This window comes from Salminus brasiliensis, chromosome 9 (genome assembly GCF_030463535.1).
Source record: "Salminus brasiliensis chromosome 9, fSalBra1.hap2, whole genome shotgun sequence".
Lineage (NCBI taxonomy): Eukaryota > Metazoa > Chordata > Actinopteri > Characiformes > Bryconidae > Salminus > Salminus brasiliensis.
Window position 1 is genome coordinate 25,705,567 of NC_132886.1, and position 21,879 is coordinate 25,727,445.

Here is a 21,879-nt window from a genome sequence, read left to right on the forward strand (position 1 = left end):
AATAGGGCCTGTGTCTGCAGAAACACTGAGAGATGCTCTCAACAAAGAGCTGAGGCTGCTATAATTAACTGAATATGATTTCTGAAAACTGTCTGCATTCATACCTGGGCGCACACTAAATTGGATGGACTGGCAGTCTTGTCTGAGGCCAGGGACGATGACTTTCACAGTGTGTACCTGTCAACAGTATGTGCAGATTCAGTATTAGAAGCTTAATGATCTTCCCAAGAGCAAACAAAATACTAGATGTACATAGTACACTGTGTCCAGGAATAATAACACAGCTTCATGATGTTTAATATTTAACATTCAGTGAAATCATGTGATAAAAAAAATCAAACAAAATACATTGCACACACACACACACACACACACACACACACACACACTGACCTTTTCAGGTTGGTTCTTTACTTTACCCTTGGCTCTCAGGTCTTGTATGGCAAACGTAGTTCCATTTAAAGCTGTCTGCTCATAACTCAGCTGCAGTGAACTGGTGTGTGTGTGTGTGTGTGTGTGTGTGTGTGTGTGTGTGTGTGTGTGTGTGTGTGTGTGTGTGTGTGTGAGAGAGAGAGAGAACAAGCAGGAAAAAGAAGAATGATTTAGTTAATATAGCAATTGGGACAAAGACAACTCTTGAGAACACCTGGACAGTAAATCATCTGGATACACAGGGCTAAACTATATATCCAAATGTTTGTGGACACCCCTTCAAATGAATGAACTCAGCTCATTTCCCATTGCTGACAAAGATGTGCAAATGTACATACACACACACACACACACACACACACACACACACACACACACACACACACCTGTAGATAAGTATTGTCAGTAGGATAGGACTCTCTGGATCAGATAAACATAAACCTATTGGCACCATGCCTGATGACAGGAGTGGGCTAGAGGGGAATAAAGTCCCCCACATGCAGCAGTGGAACTGTGTTCTCTGAAATGATGGTGCTCCATCCAGCACTTTTGGGATGATGTGGGATGATGATGGTTTAACATTTACTTTTGGTTTAATTTACTTAATCAGACAGCTTTTAAATGTGGATTATAGGTGTAGCATAGGTTCTCCGTAGATTTGCTGCCACCTTGTGGTCTATATAACACTTTCTTGTACTGATCTCTTTGTTGCTATATGCATATAGGGTCTATTTTCTCTGCAACTCACCTGCACTCTAGCTTGGGTTTGATGTCAGATGGAGGCTGAGTCAGATGATCAAACTCATCCCTAAATTCCAGAGGCAGGGAGAAGGGCACCCCCACCTGCACAGATGTGGGAACTGTTCGCAATACAAAGGATGCTGCGCTGCTTTCTGAGAGAAAGGAGTAAATGAAATACATAAACAATGGGGAAAAACAATGTTCCTTCCAATGTTAAGTTCAGAATCATTAAGTACAACACAGATCAGCCAAATCAGGTAAGGTTATCTGTCAAGGGTTGGGAGATATTGCGCAGCATGTGAACAGTCAGTTCTTAAAGGTGATATGTTAAAAGCAGGAGAAATGTGTAGGCAGGTCTTGAGGCGTATGGAGCATGGTATTCAGTGGTCAGTACCGACCAAAAGTGGTCCAAAAAAGAACAACTGGTAAACTCGGGACAGGGTCACGGAGCATCCAAGACTTATTTATGCAATCCAAGAAGGTCCTACCTCACAACTTACAGGGTTTAAAGGATCTGCTGCTAACGCCTTGGTGCCAGACAGCACAAAACATCTTCAGAGGTCTTGTGGTGTCCATGCCATCTGTTAAGGCGGCACAAGGGGGGGCCTACTCAATAAAAGGCAGGTGATGCTAATGTTATGACTGACAGGTATAGATAAAATGTTCTTAAAATGAGTCACATGAAATTAATGTGCACATTCCATAGACAATACAGGAGCTATATGTTCTCTTTTTCCTAAGAATTTGGAGACCCTCAATGCCGAATGTCTTACTAAGATTTTATTAAATACATGTCCATACAAATAAAGCTATAACATGAAACAAAACAGGCTTAATATGTATTGACAATATGATAAATCTGTGTTACCTTTAATAGTGAAGTTGAGTACATACTGAGGCAGACGTTTACCAGCCCATTCACTAGCTGACTCACTATCACCTAGAATAGTTTGCAGGCAAAGTGTGTATTTCCCCAACTTATTCAGGTTTTCTGAAAATGCACAGACACAATGAAAATAATGATGAGAAATTACATACTGAACATTGTAGCTAAAAAAAGTCCACATAAAGGTACAAGTGGTTGCTTCTGTTAAAAGCAATTTAGCCTATCAGCCTATGTTTTTATATAAGGCAGTACTAAAATACATATAAAGCATCACCATACAGGACATCCTTAGGCTGAGTAACAGTATAAACCACTTAAAGAAATGTAACTGAGGATGAGCAGAAATGAAAATTTGTTGGACAGCTCCTGAACAACCCTTGATTCACTTTTTCCCTTATCTGTAGAAGCACACAGATTCAGTACATTTAAATAAGTTCACAGCAGGTAGGATTGTATGATTATGTCTTTACCCATTACTTTGAACCAGTACTCCCACTTGGTGGAGTGCATGCAAATGTGAGAGTTGGTTTCGACATCCCCTTTAGGAGCTAAAAGTAAAAGAACAGAACATAAAATGAACACTCAAATGCACACATACACACACACTTACATTTAGATATGGTTTATAATTAGGTAAAGACACTCTAAATGAAATGCCGTACAGTGCCAGATGACTTTGAGCTCAATCAGGAGTTTCTTGGCATTAATGTTGGCAACCGGCAACCGTGACATTGTCTCTCCTTTCTTATTCAGAACCTCCACTTGGATTGGACCTGAAACAGGACAGATTGGTACACAAATGCACAGGTATTATTGTAAGCTGTGAGAAAACTGAAGGTAAGCTTGTGCATGTGACTGCGGGTTAACGTGATGGAAATGTGTCTTCTTGGGCATGAAGTTGTGTGTACCCAAAGGTGTGCCAGCTGGTCGAACAGCTTTGTCAGGCCATGGGTTCCCCTCTGGCCATGTAATCTTTAATTGTTCAGGAAGCCTGTGAGAGAAAACAAATAAATTATGAAAAAAAAAAAAAAAAAAAAAAAAAAAAAAAAAAAAAAAAAAAACAATGAATGAAAGAAAGAGCAAATTTTATAGTTGTTTGCTGTAGCCTTTTTTGTATTCATGACAACTCTTTTTTTTTGTTTTGTTTTTTTGGATGGGGGAAATACCTTCCCCTCTCATCCCCCCTCAAATCTAAGGGAACCCTTTGAAACTACCAGGATTTCTGCATTAAATACTAATAAAATGTTGTCTATTTTTTTATAATTTATTTTTAATTTAACCCCATTTTCTAGAAGGCCAATTACTCAATCTCTGTTCATGTAAACTTTCCCGATCACTAGCAATGCTCCCCACACAGGGAGGAGAAGCCAGCTACCGCCTCTTTTCAAAGTGCCATTAATGCAGCATCTTTTGGCAGCCTGACCAACATCACAATGGGGTGGAAGTGCAATTAACCCACCAGTGATCCAGCAGTCCTCTAATCGTAATGGCAGCGCCTTAGTCCACTGCACCACTCAGAGCCCCTATGGTCGGACTGTTTAAAATTTACTAAAGAGGAATTTACTAAGCATGGTAAGACACTGGTATTCAATAAGCAGTACCAGTGCAGTGCTAATATAAATTCAACCGTTCTCCAGATTTTTTACACTCCTTTTTACACTGCTTTTTGAGTATGGACATTTAATTACAAGAAAACAAGGTTTTGGTAGACACCATCAACATCATACAAACATTTAATCTAATCAGAAACAAAAGTTTAAAACTTAAATTGCTCAAATTTAATCACTTACTTGGCCAGTTCATCCTCAATGCTTTTCCTGATGGCAGCAGCTGTAGCCAGTCTGTCGATCTTGGATATAGGAATGATTTTAACCTCATTATACAGTTCCTTTGGTTCCTGTGGACACAGAACCAGACCAATTTACTTTAGGAGATTATGATGTATTGTGAGCAAACACATGCAAACACATTTATTTCATATGTAGACATGGACCAATCAGTGTTTTTTGGGGCTGACATCGAATGCAGATCGGTAATATCAATCAAGGGCAGAGCTGGATGTTGCATTCACATTGGCAGGGAAAAAGTCTTTACTATCAAAAGACTTCACTCTGCTTTTCCCATGAGGCAGAGCTACTTTTATACATTCTACCAATACATAAGTTGGAGTCAGATGCAGCGAATTTTAACACAGGTTTCAATGGGTTTCTGCGACCACATGCAAAGTCTGTTGTGGCGTCTAGCAGTTTATTAAGGACCTGCAGCATTCCATGATGGATCATATGATCTCACCAGTTCTCAGGATTGCATAAATTACCAACCTTTCACCAATTGCATATTGGGCATCAAAATTTGCCAATATTGTGACATAGCCCATTGATTTTTCCATCTGTCCCATCATCGTGTTTTCTAATTCTTTTGAAATTGTCCCTGAAAACCACAGCAAATGTGGTTAGCAATGTCAAAGGCTTGACTCAGTGTGCCAAGTTCTGAAAAGTCAAAAGTTCAGAAAGTGACTGACTTGCAACTAGCCTGATGACAATGTTTCTGCAGATGCCAAACCAATATACTGAAACAGTGCAGAAGTAAAACAGTGAAGGTTCTGCTTGAGAACAAAACCAGACTTTACGGTTTACCCACATGTTTTACCATATTTCTCACTGCTGTAGTTAGCATGAGCAGAGGCACATTAGTGACTCATAAACATAGAAATAGCTTGGGTTTAAAAGTTGTTTCATTATTACTGTGATCCTGTAAGAGGTTTAATTGTATGTAACAGCAAGGTTTAGTCAGACAGACTCACTGAGAACTTTATAAGGAACACCTTGACAGCAACTCATTTGTAAGTGAGGCTGGTGGAGCTGGTGTAATGGTGTGTGGAAAGGTTTATTAGCACACTCCACACTGGTCAATGATCAATTTAATGCTAAAATAAGTAAATGCAGGGGGTGTGGTCTTAATAGACCATCAGTGTGTAATGTGCCATGTGCCTGGGATTGAGGAGCATCTTTGCTATTCAACTGTTTTGGTATCATGTCTTTATTATTATTATTTTATTTTAGCCAAGATTATGCTTCAGGATATTTTTTTACCAACTATATGTATGTATTTCACCTTTAGCAATGAATATTCCCTTTTTATTCCCATACATTCCCGTTATTCCCCATAAATAGCAGTTGGTAAAATTCCCAGAATATTGCAACCCGAACCATGTCATAAAGCAGAAGCTATCTTAAACTGGTTTCATGAACATGACAATAAGTTCAGTGTCCTTCAGCGGTTTTCCCAGTCACTGGAGCTGTATCCAATGGAACATGATTGGGATGTGGTAAAATTGGAGATTCGTAGCATGAAAGTTTTCCTGAAAATCTTAAGGAATTGCATAAAAAAAACAAGGACCAGAAGCTCAAGGGAATATTTTGTAGAATCCAATACATGAAGAAGTGAAGGCATTTTAAGAGCAGAGGGAGGCCCTACCTGGTATTAATGTCATGTTCTCAAAGTGCTTGGTAGGTTTATGGTTGTATTTAATGCAGTATATAAATTTACATGCAATTATTTCATAGTAATTTTCCAAGTACATGTCTGTTGAGACAACCTGCTCCTAACAGGCAAATGAATTGATAATGCACTGAATATAAAGAGTCACCTACAAACAGACATAGATCAGCTCTTTCTTACCAATGCAATTTGAACATGTCCCCCTGTGGCATAGACATCTCCTTCATGGTCTCCATAGAGCAAAAACTGAACTATGGAGCCAAACAGAATAGGTTGAGTTTTCACTGACTTCACCTAAAAAAGGGAAAATAGACTCCATAAGCATTGCAGTCAGTTTATAAGTACCTACATGAAATGCTCAATATATATACACACTACTGTATTAATATACTACATGAAATGCTCGATCCAAAGTAGTGTATGCCATCTTAAAATAACCCCCAATCTGCTTCCTGCTGTTAACTGGGCTTGTGGGAAATTACATATACCAGATGTAAGTGACACTGCTGTACACTGAAGTGAAATGATTTCACACAGTCCATCATCGGCATGTGGAAATGTACACTTTTTGTAGCATCAGCATTCGATCAGTACATATGAACCAACAATAATGCACATGCTATCAAGTCTTGTGCTTGTGTTTGCATCAATTCCTCACTTGTTGTCCAGTCTTGTAGACTTTGCCATCCCAATGGATGGCTTTGAACCGAGCCCACGGTGATTGCTGCCTTTTAGATGAGACATCTGTGCGCGTCGTTGTACCATGGAAACCAATGAACTTCACCTGTGAACAGAAATGTAAATATAAAGTCGACCTGCATCATGGCTTACAAGCTGGAAGTCACACATCTACAGAATGTCAAACTGTCTTTTCTTTGGCTTTGCTAAACAGTGAGAGTTTGATATATAGAAGTGATATACATATCATGAACCTCAAGTACCGCTGTCTTCATTCAAAAGAAAATCCAGCATAACCAAAACAGTCTTGACTTATTTAATGCAACAGTATTAATATATTTTTGCACCCAAAGACCACTAGCGAAAGCCCTAGTCAAAGCTGGCGAAACAGTATAACACAACAAAGACTTTGGGGAAATATGGGATCTGCTCCAAGCTAATAGTTTTGGATTACCTTTGGATTACTGGATTATCTCAGCTGACTGCCAAACTGGAGCTAAACACAAATTAGAAGGGAAAGTACCTCCTTTTTTTCTACCAGTAAGACTTGAGAAAGCCAAACTTCAGAAAGCAAGGCTAAAAGCTAACAATTTCTTTAGCATGCTAACAGCACATGCGCCGAGAGAACACAGCTAGAGGACAGCAATACTATAAAACAATTAGTACAATTAGTGTTTACCATGTTAAAAACATACTATAATACGCAGGTTCTGTGAGCTTTGCTGGGGTGTAAACCTGCACGCAGGTCCTGCATTTTTTTCACAAGCCCTTTGTACATGGAAAACAACAGGGATGTAAATAGGCTTGTTACATGGCATCTAAGCAATACTCAATAATAGCCTTCTTTGACACCTTTATTGGTAAGAACAAGACCGATCTGCATCACCCACACACCTGTTTATCAAATCGTTCATGACAGTCTTTCAACCATGTAGTGAACTCTCGACTGATCTTCACTCTCTGCTCCTGCAAAATAGAAAGCCAAGAAAGACCCAGTTTGACAAATGAAATAACTGTTTATAGGATTAAAGAATAGATAACAACATGGACTGATGAATATAAAGTTCCCTAAATAATATTCCACAACAAATATTCTTTTTTTGACCGGAGAAGAAGTACACTCCTGTGCAATATTCTGAACTTTATTTATTCAGACAATTCACTGGGTGTTTTAATGACTGTACTTTCTTCCCTTATGATGTCTCAACTGTTGTTTACGGCTCCACTTTACCAAGGCCTTAAAGCCATGTGCCGGAGTGTGTGGTTAGTAGGTGGGGCTACATGCAGTGCGCATGAAAAGTAATAATTTAGCCTTGAAGTTTTAGGCACCTCTACTTTAACTCTACCTCTACTAATAAAAAAAAAACATTTGGGAAATTACCCATCACATGCGTTTTGGTAAAGGAACCAAATTAGAATAATCAGTCCAAATTTGGAGTAACAATATGTGCCAAAAGAATACAAGCATAACTTACTAAAGCACCAATGTTTGGAATAATGCACCAGTTATCAAATGTTATCCAGTAAAGACCATGCTTATCAGGTTAAATTAAATTCAAACAATTAGTAAAATACACGTCGATCAGCCATAACATTAAAACAACTGACAGGTGTAGTGAACATTAATTATCTGGTTATAATGACACCTGCCACGGGGTGGAATCTACATATTAAGCAGGTGAAGAGTCAGTTCCTGAAGTTGATGCGTTGGAAGCAAGAAAAATGAACAAACCTAAGAATGTGAGACGCTTCGACAAGAGCCAAATTGTGATGGCTAGACGACTGGGTCAGAACATCTCCAAAACATCAAGAAGGATAAATCGCTGAACTAGCGACAGGGCTTGCTGATGCTCCTGGACCCCCTCCTCACAACTCATAGGACTTAAAGGGTCTGCTGCTAATATCTTGGTGCCAGATACCACAGGACACCTTCAGATGTTTTGTGGAACGCATGCCTCAAAGTGTCAAAGGTGTTTTGGTGGAATAAAGAGGACTTTTTTATGGTTTTAATGGTATAGCTGATCGGTATATGTCAGATATACCTCTAAAAGTAGTGATATGTAGTTTATTTCCCTTTTGGTGCATCTCCGTAATCCATCAATATGCAATGCACTGAAATGTCTGGGACTTTTAAATAACTGTTAAAATATTGCCAGTAGTTCTTAGACACAAACATACAGTTATTTGCCACTGCTCATACACCAACAACACAGCTCTAAATACTAATGCATGACAACAACTTTTGAAAGGTTGTCAAGAGGGGTGTGTATGCATTACCTGGCCGTTGAGCACTCTGGTAAAGATGGTTTCTTTGTCTCGTAGCTGCAGTTCCAGATCCATAAATGTGAGTTTATTGGTGCTGACTTGAAAACAGTCATTAGTGAAGAGAACACCCGAGATTCTGTTGTAGCATTCTAAAGGCACTGCACAGACTTTCTTGGGTTTTGCACACCACTCAAACCTGAAACACACACACACACACACAAACACACACACACACACACACACACACACACACACACACACACACACACACACACACACACACATACATACATACACATACACACACATACACATACACACACATACACACACATACACACACATACACACACATACACACATACACACACATACACACACATACACACACATACACACACACACACACAAATATCTAAGCTTAAAACTCACCAAAGATCACCAAAGTTTTGGAAGTGGTAGAAGGATGAGGTTAAAAATATTTTAGGAATAATTACTCATTCACAGAAGAATAAGGAATTAATCGTCCATTCCAGAAGCATTCAAAGATGGGTCTTTTCCCTCTTCCCTCAGTTTGAAAAACAATGCAGTCTTCATCGTCATTCTCTGCAACTGTAAAACATACACAAGGACACACAATTAGAATTAGAGACATCCTTCATTTCCATGTCAAATCTGAGACCAGAGCATTTCATTCAGGACCTTTATTATTTAGAAACCACTAGGACGTTGAAGCCATTATCTCCAAATTTAAAAACTTTTTTTCTGCTGTTAATTTGTTGAGGCATGTTGTCAAAATTTCACAATTTAATCAAAATTCATGCAACGATGACTTATAAAGTCACAAAAGATCCCAGACACACATTTAAGGAACCGCAGGCATCGCTCATCTCAGATCCATTATAATTCTACCGTAAGAAAAAGACTGACAAAGTTGCGAGGCTGAAACCTTAAAAACCTTAAAAAACCATAAAGGCTTGGCCCGTATTTTCCAAAAAACAATAAAAAAAAAACCTTGATGAGCCTCAAACTTTCTGTGTATTGAGTTTAAAGCAGAGGTTTTTGGAAACACCCTCAGATTCCCAGCACCACCTATGACTGTTGGCATGACGTTCTTACCGCTGAATGCTATTATTGATGTTATATCTGGTGTAAAGAGAATACCGCTTACGATAATAAGAACATCATAACAACTGTCAAACATGGTGGTGCTATGATAGTGTGGGGATGCTCTAAGCTGCAAGGTCTGGGTGTTTTGCCCTAATTGACAAAAACATAAATTCTCTTTTCTATCAGAACATCCTGAGGGAGAAAGTCTATAAGGTATAAATAAGGTATAAATACTGTATACATTTAAATACCTGGTGTTGAGGCATATGGGTCCTCTGGGTACGTTTCTCTGTCATACAGGAAAGGATGATATCTGAGCAGTCCCTCTACCCTGGCATCACTCCCTTTACTGGCTTTAAACTCAAACTCTGCCACGCTGGAGTTTATGTAAAGAGTCTGCATGTCATTGTCGATCTCCCTCAGATTAATGAGCCTTGGCAAGCGAGGGGAGCGGTCAAGCAAACAGATCTAAAAGAGAAAGAGAAGCAAGAGAAGCAGAGTTAAGCTTCAAATGGTTGGGTTATGATATGACAGATGGTAGATTTCAGATATCCTAAATATATCAAATATCATAAAATGTCTTCACCATTTTAATTGTAATATTTTACTTTAAAAATCCATTCTTTTTTTTTATAAAATTTACACAGATAAAAAAAAGGTATAATAGAATTATGTTTCTTTTTGTTATTATTGTTTGATAGCCCTAAATTGAAGTCAACCACTCATGCATCCATGTGCATCTGTGAAGTTTGGGACAAGCACCGGAAATGCCAGGGATCTCTGAATGCTTTGCCGTCAATTTTGACTATGGGTGGACATTAATAGCTACATTTGATTCCAATTTTTCTATTTAGATTTCTTCTGCTGTTCATTTGAGTATTTCCGCATCTTTATTTAAAATACGTAGCTATGATCTGTAGATTTGTGGTACATTTGGGAACTCAAAACATGTGCTGAGAATCAGTCCTCAATATGCATGAGCTCATTCAAGAAGCAGTATTTGATATTTAGGACCAGAATACACTTAACGACATATAGTAACAAACATTTGGACACACCTGGTTGAATGAGTACCGCTCATCATCTTAAAAACATTTGAGCCAAACAGAGAACGCTGGGGACACTGGGGAAAACATGGGTATCCACCGCAGCCACTACATCCTAACTGCGCTAGATACCAGTGTGTCCCCAGTGTCCTCTTTTTTTAAAAACAAAAACATGCTCACCCCAGCATTTGGCTCATATTTAGCCAGATGTGTCAAACACTTTGACTGGTACGGTGTATAAAACGCATACATATGTATTTTGCACTTCTTATGTGATGTACAATGATTTATAATGAAAAGGATCAAACTGATTCATAGGCTTTGAATGAACCATTTTCTTCTACGTATTTGCAGACCCCATTCTAAGGTGGATTCAATGTTTACATCATAACTGAGGTGGGTTGCTGTAGAGGAAGATTTGCACTCTCCTTTTCTACAGCTTCAGCAATCTGGGTTGCATTTCCTTAATTCCTAGTACCCTAGGTTTATTATTTAGTTTTTAATCCTAAGGTAGAAACTATTGCGAATTATTTGGTATTCGTTTGGTATAGAATATATATTGTGGAGTCCCACAGGGTTCAGTTTTAGGGCCTGTTAAACGGATGTTAATTATTACAATAACATAGTTATGAGATAGAAGAACTGAAGTGTAGGCTTACATAGAGAGTCTAACTGGTTAAGACAGCTATGTGGACAGTCGCAACTGACTTGGTGTTATAGACAGATAAAGAAATCATCACAGCGCATCACTGGTACTAGCTATACCAGCAATATCTATGCTATTAGCTCTCTCTATACAGTGATCAGTCTAAATTCATCAACTTCTGGTTTGCATTCTCCTCTGTGTTGGCATTGCTTGACGACATTTTTCCGATGTAGAAAGGATTTGCTATCCCAATTTGCTAAATTGTGATTCTAGGAGTCTGGAATGTTCAGACAACACTCATACGTAAATGCACATACATTAATTGCTCTCAAAATGTGCTGTTATTCCACCAGTTAAAAGTTAGAATCCAAGTCGTTTTGCATGGAGATTAATGCATGAAGTTGGCTTTGAATAAAAAGATGTCTAATTAGATTGTTCCACTTTAAATCCTGCAGCAGCTGCAGTCTGGTAAATATGTTTTCCAGCTTTTTTAAAATGATTACTTCAGCCTTGTTTGAGAGGGTACATTTCCAATTAAGCCCTTGAATGAATAAATTCACAACTATAAGTCCATTTGCTTCTAGACATTGACTTAATTATAAACGCTAAAACTAATTTCAAGAAGGTCTCATTTGGTTGTGTTTCACTTCATAGGCATAGAAGGCATAGAATGGCACTGTTTTTTCTATTTGTTTGTATAGACATCTTCTATCAGTAATTTGTGTACCTATTTACAACATTGATTATGGTTATTGGAAAAATGTCTAAACAAGACCCTCTCCATTATGCTGGGGAGGTGACATGCTTTTCTCTCAATGTAGTGACTTGACTACAATGTAATAATAATAATGTTTTAGTTGTAAATTAAAAACATAGAAAAACAATATTTCATAAAGCACAGCCTGCATGTACAGTCATTTAAAATGCATTCCCTTGTTTTTTATGATACTTGACATTGTATTATTGACGATAATTGTTTAAAGCAACACTATGTAAAATCTGCAATTCTTGTTTTTTGGCTCCTCCTACAGTCGAAAGGTGTAATTCATGCCTTGGGCCCTCCCTTAAGCAAATGTTTTTCTGGACAAGTTGGACAAGTCTACATGCTGCAGTTAGCAGTGTGCTAAGCCCAGAGTGGCAACGACAGCAATGCTGTTCTCCATATTACGTCAGTTGAGCATGACAAGCATTTTGTAGATGTTCTTTTAAGGTAGAAATGCAACTGCAGAAGGATGGACCAACCTGTGGTATTCAAGAGTGATGCATTAAAAAAAAAACCTAGATAAGAGGACCTTTGGTAGAGTCCTAAAAAGGCTGCTTCTGAAAGGTTTGTGACAGTGGCATGTTGAGAACTACCACCATAACTTGGACTGTTCACATGTCCACTGTTATTTAATGAAAGTCTTTGAATACTGAGGGATCTCATGCTCAAACATGTTTAACCCCTTAAAAAGCCTATGGACTGCCGGCAAGACAAAAGTGGTACTGCATACTTCTATTACGAGAGAATAGCCCCACCAGTTTGTACAGAAGTCCCGGTAGTTCCTGAATAATACACCTTAGTGTGTAATAAGCCTTGGAGGGTTAATGTGGCTCAAAATACCAAGAACACCCACTTTTTCAGTCATATACATTCACTTCTGTCTTAGAGATAACCAATGCAAATGCAAAGACACAAACCTGTATGTCGATGTTTGATGCAGAATCTGTCTTCTTCTCATTTTTCATGTCATGTCCATGGATACCATGAACATAGTAATGATAGATGTGCCTTAAAAGAAAGAAAATCAATAACCAGTATTACTACATGGGTTGCAGATAAGTATCTATCTGTGTTAGAGTGCATTCGTTGTGGGTACATTCATGCTGTGCTCAACCTAGACACTTACGCCAACTCTCTTGTCCACAAGATGAAGTCATGTTTGAGGTAGTTAACATGCTCTGGCTGGATTCTAGTTATGACTATTGCAGTGAAGCTGTCTTTGCCTTTCTCTTCCAGAACGAGGGACTGTAAGAAACGTTCTTCATCTGTTTTCACATGAGAGCAGTCCCCAGGCTGAGTAAGAAACGGAGAGATCAAAAGCAAGATGTGAAGTAAACAAACATACTATTATTACTAATGCCGACAGGATGAAGCTCTATAAGTGTTTTTGGTCATGCACACTCATTTTACCTTCCTGTTGCGGATGATGCCTGAATAAATCTCTTCTTTGTTTTTTTCCTTCTGCTCAAAGTCTTCTTTAGACATGACAAACTCGTGAACATCTGGAGAGCCGACAGGCTTACTTATAATCTAGATCAGGACAGGAAATAACAGCAACAAAAAAAAGCAGTGAAACATATTACATTAACATCACAAAAACAGTTTATGGTCAACTTTGGGTACTGGTTAAGGCAGCGGGGATTTCCAATCATACAAATTTAATTGTAGAGTTTTACGCTGGACGAACCTGAGTACTTTTAGTAGTAATGTTTGATAAGCACCTTCCATTGAATGTATTATATTATAGATATATTGTAGATATTATAGATGTAGAGATACACAACCTTTCAAAGACTGGTGAGGCATTGGGGTAATGGCAATAGAAGTGCTTTGCTTGCAATAGTAATAGATGTAAGTCGTTGTGATTTTGTGAGCTGGTTTGAAGAACAAGGTCTGGTTTCAGTTTTTTTCCTGGATTTCCTTAACAGCAATATGTTTCAAAACATAGACTTGGATCAAGACAGCCCTTTTAACTGTCAATTTTCCCCAAAACATCTTAGACAAAGTAGGTTGAGAAAGCATCACTCTCTCTCGGTTATGCAACAAATAACATCCCAGTTTTCTGGGAAACACAACATAAAATAAACAAAGACTCTGAACATGTTGAAAAAGCTGCCAATCTAAAAAAAATGTTTTCCATAAACGACTTTCCACCAAACACAATTCCGTATGAGTAAAAAAACTGACAGTGACAGTGGAATAAATGGCCTGGGGTGCAGCACCTACCCGTACAGACTGGCCGATGTAAAACACGGCCTGTTTGCCTCCGACGCCAAAGTAGGAGATGTCGCTGTTCAGACTGCGTGGGACTGGACTGGGACGCACATATGAAGAATGATCACTATTGGAAAAACAAACCCACATATGGAGATTAAACTTACCACTACATTCTGTTGTTATTTTACTTAATATGGCAGTCTTAAGATTCTTAATATCAGCAACTCCCTTCCTATAGGTAAGTACAGTCATGCCCGAAAGTATTCATACCCCTGGCAAAGTTTGACTTAAATTTACTTTTATTTAACCAGAAGTTATATTTTTGCCTTGAAACAACACAGGCATCTCCCAGGAGATAACACGATGATGTACAAGAGGCATCATTGTGGGAAAAAGTATTTCTCAGCTTTTATACACATTTGAACAAAAAGTGGCATGTCCAAAATTATTCATACCCTTTGAAAACGGTCACAGTATATGGGAAAATCCAAAGTTCTATACCATTCCAAATAGTCCAAGCTGTTTTAAAGCATCCTAATTACCCTGATTCATTGGGAACAGCTGTTTTAATCAACTCAACAGGAGAAAAACAGCAGCTCTCTGCAGTTGGTTTGTGGACAGTCATGGCTAAGACAAAGGAGCTCACTAAGGACCTGCGGCTGTGCATTGTGGCCGCTCACAAGTCAGGAAAGGGCTATAAAGCCATATCAAAATGTTTTCAAGTTCCAGTGGCTACAGTGCAAAGTATTATTAAAAAATACAAGAAGTTCCGCACTGTGGAAAATCTCAGAAGATGTGGTCGGAAGCCAAAAGTGACACCTGTGCTGGCCAGGAGAATAGTAAGAGAGGTGAAGAAAAATCCAAGGATCACCACCAAGGCCATCCTGGTGAATCTGGACTCTGCTGGTGGCGACATCTCAAGGCAGACAGTTCAACGGACACTGCACACTGCTGGGTTCCACGGACGCAGGCCAAGGAGGACACCACTTCTCCAGAAAAGGCACACAAAAGCCCGCTTGACCTTTGCAAATGCTCATCTGGACAAAGAAGAAGACTTCTGGTGTTCTGTTTTATGGTCAGATGAAACAAAAATTGATTGGCCACAATGATGTGTGCACCATTTGGCGTAAAAAAGGAGAAGCCTTCAACCCTAAGAACACCATCCCCACTGTCAAACATGGTGGTGGAACCTAATGTTTTGGGGGTGTTTTTCAGCCAATGGACCAGGGAACTTGATTGCAGTAAATGGCACCATGAAAAAAGAGCAATACATCAAGATTCTCAACAACAACATCAGGCAGTCTGCAGAGAAACTTGGCCTTGGGAACCGGTGGACATTTCAGCACGACAACGACCCAAAACACACAGCCAAAGTGGTGAAGAAATGGTTAGCAGACAAAAACATTAATGTTTTGCAGTGGCCCAGCCAGAGTCCGGACTTGAATCCAATTGAGAATCTGTGGAGGGAGCTAAAGATCAGGGTGATGGCAAGGAGACCCTCGAACCTCAAAGAGTTGGAGCTCATCACTAAAGATGAATGGGCAAAAATACCAGTGGAGACATGCAAAAAGCTGGTCAGCAATTACAGGAAGCGTTTGATTGCTGTAATAGCCAATAAAGGCTTTTCTATTAATTATTGAGAAGGGTATGAATAATTTTGGACATGCCACTTTTTGTTCAAATGTGTATAAAAGCTGAGAAATATTTTTTCCCACAATGATGCCTCTTGTACATCATCGTGTTATCTCCTGGGAGATGCCTGTGTCATTTCCAGGCAAAAATATAATTTCTGGTTAAATAAAAGTAAATTTAAGTCAGACTTTGACAGGGGTATGAATACTTTCGGGCATGACTGTATATTTCCAGCTTCTTGTTTCTTTTCCTCATCAGTTTTAAGAGGTATTGCACTCATCAAACTTCTTAAACACCTCAGAACCACCTGGTTCCTGGCTTGTTTTCTCCACTCTTATAACTTAGGATCAACTTTGCATATAGTTGCACATTAGTAATTCTTGTGGTGTAATAAAAGTCACAGAGCATTAACCTTATAATGGGGTTATGTGCTTCTACTACATCAATGAGTAACAATCATTCATTAAACAATCTAAATAAAATTCAAAACATTAGGATTCTTTCCTCTACAATCCCAGCTCTTAGCACTTAACTCTTCCCATCCTGGATGTACAAGGGGCTCAGGCCTTGAAGCTTCATTGAGACTTCGACACCTGAAGCATAAATCACCTTCTATTGTCACGCTGAGCATCTAATTTGTAATTAGTTGGGCAGACTCATACAACATTACCTCCTGCATATGTAGTGGCTCACCAGGAATTTTAATCCCACCAATGTTATCTAGCTCGATCTGAATGCACATCTGATGATCACACCCTATCCAGTCCCCTCTACACGCATCCAGATATTTTTAGCGTGTGGGTAATTTAGAGACAGTGCGTCACCAGGGCAATTAAAAGGATTGTTTACCCAAATAGATTAACCGTTATTTTTTGGCTACACATTAGGTTTGAACAAAACACAGTGAGAAAGTCTTTGTTGTTGTTAGAAAATGTGCTATATCTTTGACCTGTATCTAGGTCTAGTTTGGCCGTTATGCTTGCTCATCAAACTGGCAGGGTTGGTTTGCTCAAGCAAAGGTTTTAGGTCAGTGTTTGGTTCCTCATTTGGACTGAGAGACTTTTAGAAACACTGCTAGAGAGTTTTCAAAACTACTCAGATTTTTACTTTTTTTTTTTTTACTTTTCTGTCACCTAGGCTGGCTTCCCAAACCCAGATTAAGTCAAAACGTAGACAGTTTGCACTTTTGTGCTGCACAATTGGCTAACTGTTAATAAAAAGTCTCCTGCACTTACCTAAGAAAATCCTCAGGGGTTTCGCGAGTATCAAAAAGAAATGAATACATTTTAAGATCGATTCTCAATTACAATTTAAAATACTTCTCAAGGGGCACTCAAAGTAATTAAATGGTACAATATTCCAAACTCTGCCATGTATCCTGTTTTGTCTTTTACATTACTTTAATGAACAAACACCCTAAATACATCTTCTAACATCAGTTTTGGTGTAAGTACAAAACAAAAACAAAACACCTGGGTCTAGGTTTACCTCTGAAAAGTGCTGTTCTCTCGGTTGAATTTGGAAAGGCGATATACAGCCCAGTTGTTTAACTCTTTAGAGGTCATCCCTCGACCATTATCCATCACCACCACAGCTGGTCCACCTTGTGACTCATCAAACAACTAGAAGAGAGGAAGAGAGAGAGAAAGAGAACGCAAAGAGAATGAGCATGTGAAAGAGGTGGAAAATAAGTGGAGGCAACCGTACTAGAGCAGGGCTGTTGCCCTCCAGGACTGAAACAGGAAAATATTTAGTTAGTTTAAAAAAAATCTCACCAGTCTGATATCGATGCTCCTCTTTCCAGTATTACGTGAAGTGGCGGAAAGTGCATTATCAATGAGCTCAGCAAAGGCATAGGCTAAAATAATATAAAAACAAGCACCATTTACAGCTGACAACAACACTGAGCATTGCAGAAGACAAGAAATGTGTATGTTTCTGTTTCTACGAGAGCTACGAAGAATGTGCAGGGGACTGTGAGAGAGAAGAGTAAGAAGAAAAGGAACAATCTGGTCCTTACGTAGTGCTTTCTGTCCTTCACTGGCGTAGTACTCATACTGCCCACTCTGCACAATGGTGTGGTAATGGGGAAGATAATTAATGCGTTCTTGAGTTGCTTTAGCCAATTCTTGATCCACAGACTGTAGAAGGTGTAAAGTCTTGCCATTCGCAAGCTCACCTATTTAGCCACAAAGTGAACAGTCAGATTTAGTTTGAAATGATTAAAATTAAAAGCAGGCATCAGTGCATTTAGCTGTGGTTCCTCTATGACAGTAGGTGAAGTACAGCATCACATAATGCATAGGACATACAACAACATAAGAAACTGCTAATGTTAATAATTCAATATGGGTGCAAAAACTAATCAACCTAAATAAAATCCATGACCAAATTAGTTGAATAATTGGAGACATCACCACGCATGTTTCTTGCGCTAACTAGGAAACGGTTATTGGCATACGTGGCCCATGGACTAAAAGCCAGTTTAGTTTCAGAAAAGTTTAACCATAACAGTGTGGAATACAGTTTTACAGCTGGTGTTACTTTCTACAGTAAGAATTCCCTACATCTGGATGCAAAGCTGCAATGGAAACATGCAGACTGAACAGCTGTCAAGTGAACGTCTGTCCCACCCTAACAAAAAGAGACAATCCACTTGCTGGTTATGGGAATAGTCCCGCCCTTCAACAAACAGAGCCAATCAACATGCTAGTTACGTAAAGGCCCCGGCCTTCAACAAAAAGAGCCAGTCAGTCTTGCTGGTTATGGATAAAGCTCCGTCCTTGACCAAAAGAGCCAGTCAGCTTGCTGAAAGCCCGCCCGTCAACAAAAACCAATCAGCCAATTGGAGAAAGGTCTACGAAATTTTTTTCATCTTTTATCTTAGCAGGAAAATTCATTAAAACAGTGCATTTCTGGAGATACTTACCATAAATGTCTTTATCAATCGCCCTGCGATCTGTTGTTGTGAGCACAAAAGCTTCTGTTCGAGAGATAGAAAACTCCTGAAATGAACATAAAACTAGTATCAGATCAATCTAGCTTCCTCCCGTACAGTCATCCCTTCCTTGACCCGCTTCTGTATCCTCAGCACACTTACTATGCTTACAATTGTACAAACGGTCTGAGATTCACAACACACAGCTCCAGTAGTACAGCTATGACATTAACCAGCCACATACTAAACTATAGCAAACAAAGAAGAATCAAACCATGAAGATAAATTATAAACAATGGTGTTTGAAGCAGATAATGCCTTAAAAATTATGTCTAGATGAGACTAAAGATGAGCAATATGGCAGTGTTTGCATATTGTGATGGATTATGTTATTGCAATACATACTATGTTTGTTCTGAGAATATTGTAGATATCATCAGTGCTAAAAGAAGACTAAACAAAGGGCATGTTTTGTGTCAAACAGTGTGGACTGTCCTGCAGTACATTTTGAATAAAAATCACTGTATTAAGTATGAGGTATTAATTGGAACTGTCATTAATGGTGCATTTTTTCTGCATATCAAAATATCACAATACATTTAGCATATTGTGAGCAATATTTATTCCAGTGTCCACCCTTAGATCTGACTGATATTTTATACAGATATTATACATATTTACTGAACCCCAGAGGAACAGAATATTGAATTTATGCTAGAATAAGATCTGCATTTCAGTCTTATAGAAATTCTTATTTATTTATTTATTTTTATCATTTATAATTATCTTAATGTAAAGCTAATTCTAGTGGATTTAGTCTCAAAACACATTTTTTAAATGTATGAATTCAGATCTTTGCACCAGTCAATATCATGGTAGTATCATCAAGTAGTGTAAATTATTTATCTACATTTATTTATCTAATTTTTTTTGTAACTGAGTGCCTTGCTATTCCTTTCTGCTGTGACACTGAGAATTTCCCCACTTTCCTACACTATATGCCCAAATGTTTGTGGACACCCCTTCTAATGAATGCATTCAGTGACTCCTAAGTTGCACCCATTACTGACACAGATATGCAAATGCACACAGAGACAGCTTGTCTAGTCCCTGTAGAGAAGTACTGCCAATACAATAGGACTCTCTGGAGCAGATTAACCCGAACCAATTAGCACCATGCCACAATGCCAGGTGGGGGCTAGAGGGGTGTGAAGCCCCCCAGCACTTCTCAGAGCTGTGGAGCAGTAGGACCGTGTTCTCTGGAATGATGGATGGTGCTCCATGCAGTACTTTAGGATGAGTTGGGGATGGGGTGGGATTGGATGGGGTGGTGATCACCTAATCTAGTAGAAATCTAGCAGAAAGCCTTCCCCGGATAGCAGAGACAGTTACTCAACACAAGCTGGATTAATTATTTTGAATAACCCCAAACTATGATTGAGCAGCTGTCCCAATACTTCTGTCCATACAACTCATGAAGGACATCATAATGACAGTGAACTCCAACAGGTGCAGGAGATACTTAAAGAGTGAGCTGAAGAAAGTGGAAACACCAGGTCTGGGAGACTTAGCCTAGCTCTGCAGATCCTCCATGCCCTGCTAGGAGTGGCATCGCCTTTTCTGTTTCCTCCGAGAGGAAGCGCACAGGTTTAGTCGCTCCACGATCAGCTAGTCCAGCTAACTGCGAGCTGCTCAGCACCAGGCAGCTACTTATGAATGTTTCCAGCTCGCAGAGTAACAAGTGCGAAGTTGTGGACTAGACGAGCTTCACCCACCTTGAGGACAGCCTGCAGGAACTCTCTGTAGTCCTTACCGCTGGTTTCTATCACCTTCTCAGAAGAGTCTTTGCTCTCTGGACGACAGTCGTAGATATAAACCGACCTGCTGTCAGACTCGGACTCCGCTCGGGGAACTCCCGAGTCCGCCATGTTTCTCCCCTCAGATGTTTCTGCCACCTCAGGTCTGATCTCTCAGCTCTGAGGCGCCTCGCAGATCCTCCAAAGCGAAACTGTAAGAGAAAGGCGTCACCGCTCCGCTTCCGACATGTTTGCGCTGACATGCAAGCAGAGACCGAGGCTTCTCCGAGCTGTTATTGGCATCCAGCGGCCATCAGTGTTTGAGTTGTAAAGGCTCCTCCACATCAAACCGAACCATGTGATATTGTAACTGTGTTGTCAGTCTCCACGCGCTCGTTTTTGGGTCGGTGGGGTTGCCAAATCCGCTTCCGCACATCTAGCTAGCTACTTTTTATTTATTTATTTTTTAACAAACAGCAGCTGTGTCACTTGTGCAGTGTTTATAAGCTACTGAAACTGTGTTCTCTTGCAGGACTGATTTTACGAAATAAAAAGTAAAATTAAAGCGAACGAACCCGACGTGTAAGCCTTATTAAAAGCAACACGGAATAAAACTACGACTGGCAACCCTTTTCTGGCGCCAAACGTTCCTGTGCATTTTCTCGGCCATTATACACCACACGCGAATTAAAAACGAGAAACCGCCGAACTATTTTTCACACAGTTTTATTGTAACTGTAAAAAAATGCAAAGGAAAGACCTAAACACAGGGAGATTCGCTGTACCCAAATATTGTCAAAATAAAAGTCCCCACCCAGCACGTTTTAGTGTTACGTGGTGAAAGAATGCAAAGAATGCGTTTCATTGACGTCCTTATTCACCCCAAGCCTACAAATGATACTAATAACAGGCTCAATCATATAATCTAAAACTCCTGTTATCAACCATACTGTCGCTGTCATTCCATTTTTGCCTTTTTTTTTTTACTTAATGCTAATCTGGCAGTTGTCCCTTACACTGTGTCACAGCATCGTGGCCCAATAGAAATGCTCTAAAATGAGTTGTAAGAAAAACTGAATATATATAATATATAGTGTTTTTTTAATGCCAAAACACAATACACAAATATGTGTATGTATTGGTACATTGGTAAAAATGATCGCAAATTTTAATATTATTTATTTAAACATTGGAATTATGCCATATGTGTATGTATTGGTAAAAATGA

The 21,879-nt window shown here is 39.2% G+C and overlaps 1 protein-coding gene across 1 annotated transcript in view; it reads right to left on the reverse strand.

Annotated features, from left to right (window-relative positions):
* The window catches only part of smchd1 (structural maintenance of chromosomes flexible hinge domain containing 1), a 42,747-nt gene extending 21,844 nt beyond the window's left edge, over nt 1-20,903 (reverse strand). Inside the window, exons 1-23 of the mRNA XM_072688026.1 lie at nt 20,631-20,903; nt 18,847-18,922; nt 17,938-18,096; nt 17,693-17,775; nt 17,406-17,539; nt 14,295-14,409; nt 13,479-13,598; nt 13,195-13,361; nt 12,986-13,076; nt 9,865-10,081; nt 9,001-9,115; nt 8,516-8,699; nt 7,133-7,204; nt 6,219-6,344; nt 5,741-5,854; nt 3,850-3,956; nt 2,968-3,050; nt 2,722-2,832; nt 2,530-2,607; nt 2,042-2,164; nt 1,181-1,325; nt 394-493; nt 105-177 (exon numbers count right to left, since the gene is read on the reverse strand). Coding sequence (XP_072544127.1) covers nt 105-177; nt 394-493; nt 1,181-1,325; nt 2,042-2,164; nt 2,530-2,607; nt 2,722-2,832; nt 2,968-3,050; nt 3,850-3,956; nt 5,741-5,854; nt 6,219-6,344; nt 7,133-7,204; nt 8,516-8,699; nt 9,001-9,115; nt 9,865-10,081; nt 12,986-13,076; nt 13,195-13,361; nt 13,479-13,598; nt 14,295-14,409; nt 17,406-17,539; nt 17,693-17,775; nt 17,938-18,096; nt 18,847-18,922; nt 20,631-20,783 — 2,746 coding nt within the window. The 5' untranslated portion in view covers nt 20,784-20,903. The remainder of the gene's footprint in view (nt 1-104; nt 178-393; nt 494-1,180; nt 1,326-2,041; nt 2,165-2,529; nt 2,608-2,721; nt 2,833-2,967; nt 3,051-3,849; nt 3,957-5,740; nt 5,855-6,218; nt 6,345-7,132; nt 7,205-8,515; nt 8,700-9,000; nt 9,116-9,864; nt 10,082-12,985; nt 13,077-13,194; nt 13,362-13,478; nt 13,599-14,294; nt 14,410-17,405; nt 17,540-17,692; nt 17,776-17,937; nt 18,097-18,846; nt 18,923-20,630) is intronic.
* Between the last annotated feature and the right edge of the window lie 976 nt (nt 20,904-21,879).